At 53.6% G+C, this 5,022-nt stretch overlaps 1 protein-coding gene across 1 annotated transcript in view; it reads left to right on the forward strand.

Annotated features, from left to right (window-relative positions):
* LRRC4B (leucine rich repeat containing 4B) overlaps nucleotides 1-5,022 on the forward strand; it is a gene marked incomplete at its 3' end in the record, with an annotated part of 24,825 nt that overhangs the window by 389 nt on the left and 19,414 nt on the right. Inside the window, exon 2 of the mRNA XM_008051189.1 lies at nucleotides 1-74. This exon is cut by the window's left edge and continues 44 nt beyond it. Coding sequence (XP_008049380.1) covers nucleotides 1-74 — 74 coding nt within the window. The remainder of the gene's footprint in view (nucleotides 75-5,022) is intronic.

The following is a 5,022-nucleotide window of genomic DNA, read 5'->3' on the forward strand; positions in this document are numbered from 1 at the left end:
GAGAGCTGGCCGAAGTCCCGGCCAGCATCCCGGTCAACACGCGGTACCTGAACCTTCAGGAGAACGGCATCCAGGTGAGTGGGCGGGTGGGCAGGGGGCCACAGGTGCTGGGGCGGGCATAGCAGCCAGCCCCTCCTCTTGTTCTCTGACTGGCCTCGGTGGGGCCTTCTGGGCGTTCCCACATGGGCACCCCCCACTTCCGGGTTCCTGTGAGGTACAGTTGCCTGGAGCATGGCTGCCGAGGTGGCCGCACTCACTGTCTCCAGCCAGTGTGCTGAGGTCCGGGCACAAGCCATCTGCCACCCCACAGCATGGGACGGGCAAGGCGGCCTAGACCGAGCCCTTAGTCAGTTGTGCTGTGAGCGACCCTTCCGTGGGGACTCTGTACCCTCTGTGCCCCCACACCCTTGCTTAGCCTTGGGCACGTGACAGCATGACTCTGGGCCTCAGTTTCTTCATCTGAAAAGTGGGGCCGATGGGACCCCCCGCCTGGAGGATTGGAGTGAGGACTGATGGGTTCCATGCTTGTCCAGGGAGCCTCGCAAGCACTCCGTGGACACGCGTCATTTCTGTCTTCGTGTTCTGGGCAATACGGGCTCGCATCCATGTCCTGGAGCTGGTGTGAGAATTGGAGAGCTGGGTGCTCTCTGGTGTCTGGCGCCGTGGCAGCACGTGGCTGGTGCTCAGGGTGGGCACTGCCACTAGATTCACTGTGGATGTGGTGAAGATGGACCATGACTGATGCCTGGGGACTCAGAGCTGGGCTGTTTTTAAAGCAGGGCTTGGCGGCCTCTGCCTTGGTGATGTCAGGAACCAGGTTGGCCTTTGTTGGTGGGAGTCTGTCCTGTGTAGGGTGGTCACAGTGTACTTGGCCGCTGGATACTAGTAGCACCCCACCCCCAGTTCCCAGAACGACTCCAGACATTGCCAGCTAGTCCCTGGGGAAACCACTGCTTTAAGGGCATTTGGTCAACACCCTCCCCCGCGCTGGCCTCCTCCTGCCCTCGCCCTAAGATCGGGAGAGAAGCAGGTGCCCATGCTGGTGGTCCCAGACCTCCAGAACTAAACTTCCTCTCCCCAGCTACATTTCTTCCGGGTCTGTCGCCAGGAATGGTGTCAGCAGCTCCCATCTGACTGTTTGGAGAGCCAGATGCAGGGAAGACAAGCGGCCTCTCGGGGAGCAGTCCCTTCCCGGGCGGCTCTGGGGCAAGGCCTGGCAAAGCCAGGGATGGGGTCCTTGTGGCATCATCCCACTCCTTCTCCTGCAGGATTTTGTCCAGGCCTCACCTCTAACAGGTTACCATTTCTCCTAGTTTGTTTTGAATCTACCTCACATCCCTCCAGCTGCATCTCAGCTGATCTATCCATATCTCCCTTAAGGGGTCTTACGTTCTGCACCTGGCTCTCCCCTGCCAGTGTTCCCTGCATGCCCTCCTCTGTTTATGTGACATTCAGCAGACGCTACCAACATGGCTCAGCACCAAGCCCTGTCCTAGGTGGTGATCAAGCCCAGTACTGCCCCTGGGCGGCTAATGTTCTAGTGGGAAGAAACAACAAGCAAATAGATGGCCCATTAGGAGAAACGCCTTGGTGACAAGGCAAGCGAGAGGTGTCAGGGAACCAGGGAGCGTGTCTATGTGAGGAGGTGCCCTCACCAGCGGCCCGACCAGGACAGCATCCCTTTAGGGGAAGCTGGGCCGTTTTCTCTTCGTGGAGTTCAACAAGCACTTCAGGCCCACAGACATGTGCTGAGCGCCACCCGCATACGCATGTCCGTTGTTTACGAGTCACACACAGGTCCACGGCATCCACATCTTGTGCACATGATAAAGCATGCCCCAAAGTGGACATTGTGAAAAAAGATGAAAAAACATGAATGAGAGTCCGACGCTTTCATTTCTCACCCCTGGGGGTTCACGCACCCCACTCCGGAGACCACCAGCCCCTCAGATGAGGGCGGGGAGTGTGTCCAACGCGTGTTCAGTAGATGACCTCCCTTAGTGGGACCTTCCTGACAGCAGGAGTGGGCAGTCCAAGGCTCCTCAGAAGTAATAGCCTTTATTATCCAAATTTTAAAAAATGAAAAAAATCATCCCTCTTCCCACCACCTAGATATAAATAGCTACTGTTTACATTTTGTTTTAATGCCATCCTGGCTCTATTCTGTGCCTATGTATGTGTATTTTTAATTATATATTACAGAACGAATACAAATGAATGGAGAAAAACTAGAAAATATATCTAAGTAAGCTGGGCTCAGCGGCTCATGCCTATCATCCCAGCACTTTGAGAGGTGGAGGTGAAGCGATTCTCTGAGCCTGTGGGTTCGAGACCATCCTGGGAAACATGGCGAGACCTCGTCTCTGCAGTACATTAAAAAATTAGCCAGGCATGATGGCTCACGCCTGTAGTTCCAGCTACTTGATAGGCTGAGGTGGAAGGATCGCCTGAGCCCAGCAAATCGAGGCTGTGGTGACCGTAAGCATGCCACTGCACTCCAGCTGAGTGACAGAGTGAGACTCTGACTCAAAAAAAAAAGGAGAAAAAACCAATATACCTAAGTAGAAACATAGGGACAAAAGTCAACCATAATTCTACAAGCATAGGTGACTTTCGTTAACTTCTGGTGTCTTTCCACTGGGATGACCGCCACACACATTCTCAATGTGGTACATAGTAGGCATGGGTTTTACGTGGGTTTTTTGCTTTTGTTAGGGGAAAAAAAGGAATCACATTATTTCATACTGGTTTGGAACTGATTTTGACACCAGGCAGCATAGCCATGGACATCTTTCTCCATGGCACTAAATATTCACCTACAATGTTGTTTTTAAAGGCTGCATGGTGTTCTGGTACCTGGACGTCCTAGTTAGTCCTGTCTCATTTCCAGTTTTTGAATTGATATAAACAACACCACAGTGAACATCCTTGTTCCTATTCTGCCGAACATTCTGGATTTTACCCTTGGGATAAATTCCTAGAAGGAGTTTCTGGGTCTGAGGGAAGAGCAGAGAAGCGCTACCCTGCGAGTCCTGTGTGTCTTACTCATTGGTGTGTACTTCTCCCCACCCACAAACACACACACACACACACACACACACACTCCCCAAGGCCTGGCTCCAGAGCCTCCGTAGAGATGGGCCGAATTCTGGAGATTCCAGAGCCTCACCGTGGGGTCTGGTTACACGGTTGTCATCCAGCTCCCCCACGGCAGCGGTCACCTCCATGAGGGAGGGACTTCGCACTGTCCCCTGCTGTGTCCCCAGCACCTAGAACCCAGCCTGGCACCCAGTGGGTGCTCAGCAGATGTTTGTCTTGAATGGAAGGCCAGCCTGAGGCTGCTGCCCAGGTACTTGGCAGAGGCCCCCAACCATCTGTCCACGGAGCTGGAGGCGACTCCCCGCAGCGCCCTCCTGTGAGCACTGGGGTGGCTCAGAGGTTCCCAACACCTGTTCTCACGGGCTGGCTTGCGCGCGGTATGGCAATGAGAAGCGGTTGGGGATCGCATAGGTCTCTGAGTGCACTGTGTGGGAACACTAGTCTCTCTCAGGGGTGCTGTCCTCCACCTTTGATGGGGAGGGGGAGCAGAATTAGAAAACAGTCCTTCTGCAACAGGACGGGGACGGTAGGTGTTCCCATAATAGGATGGAGGATATCTTTTTCTTTTTTTTTTTTAGATTGGACAATATAGTTTATTTAGAAAGTAAATGAGAGAGAGAGAGACAGAAAGGATATTCACCTCCCCAAGATAGGGGAGGGGGCCAGAGCTAAGAAAGCATGGCGGCCATAGCTCAAAGAGCCGTGTGGCCAGACCATAGCTTGGCAAAGCGATGGCCGAGGATATATTTTTCAAACAGCAATCTTCTGCGGGCCTCCCAGTTGTTTTTGAGATTGGTGGGGCCAGCACTCCCGCAGCCTCTGGAAGCAGAGGCCTGGAGACTGCCTCCCTCAGCCGGCAGCCCCAGGGCCACTCAGCCTGGGTGGCATGCTGCAGCCCAAAAAGACCAGGGACAGGTCTGTCCGCCCTTGCCCCTCAGCTGGGAACGTGGTCCTCAGCAGACCTGTCTCTCCATCACTCACACGTGTCCTCGTCATCCCCTCTCTCTCTTCCCAGCCAGCAACCTCAAGTGTTTACCGTGGCTCTTTCTGTGTGTGTGTGTTCTTGCAAAATGCTTATTGTTGCTTTGTGCGCATGTATTTTTAATGTATGTAAATGAAGCTGCATTATAGATCGCGGTCTTTGTCTTGTTTTCACTCGGCTGTGTTTCTGAGAGTGATTCACGTTGCTATGTGTGTCCCCTTTGCCGTGTTAGCTGCAGCAGGCCTGGTGGGCACCCACTCATCCCGGCAGCTTCTACCGCCCCATCGCAAGCGCTTACTCTGTGAGCGCTGCCGGCCATTCCGTGAAATATATACCCAGAGGGAATTGCCGGGCCATAGGATATGCATGTGCTTAATTTAACAAAGTACCACTGGGCCCACCCAGGGCTTTCAGTGGGCTGCCCCAGACCCTCCTGGGCCCACTACGCGGTCATGAGGCAAGGAAGTATGGTTCTAGCCCAAGAAACAAGCCCACCCATCCCCAGGAAGTCATCAGAGGGCTTTCCAAGAGGTATGTTAAGACAATACATAGAAGCATAGAAGCATCCTCAGGGCCTGATGAGAAGGGGGCTGGTGGAAGGAAGCAGGGTGCCTTCTTACGGTGAAAAGTGAGACTGCTATTAAAATGGGGCCTGTAATCAAAGCACTTTGGGAGGCCGAGGCGAGAGGATTGCCTGAGCCCGTGGGTTCAAGACCAGCCTGGGCAACATGGTGAGACCTTGTCTCTACTGTAAAAAAAAAACAAAAAAATCAAAAAATTAGCCAGACATGGTAGTGCACACCTGTAGTTCCGGCTACTTGGAAGGCTGAGACGGAAGGATCGCCGGAGGCCAGCAGGTCGAGGTTGTGGTGGCTGGGAGTGTGCCACTGCACTCCAGTCTGGGCGACAGAGTGAGACTCCAACTCTAAATAAATAAATAA

Source organism: Carlito syrichta, unplaced genomic scaffold (assembly GCF_000164805.1).
Source record: "Carlito syrichta isolate Samal-C Ts95f unplaced genomic scaffold, Tarsius_syrichta-2.0.1 Scaffold169060, whole genome shotgun sequence".
Taxonomy (NCBI): domain Eukaryota; kingdom Metazoa; phylum Chordata; class Mammalia; order Primates; family Tarsiidae; genus Carlito; species Carlito syrichta.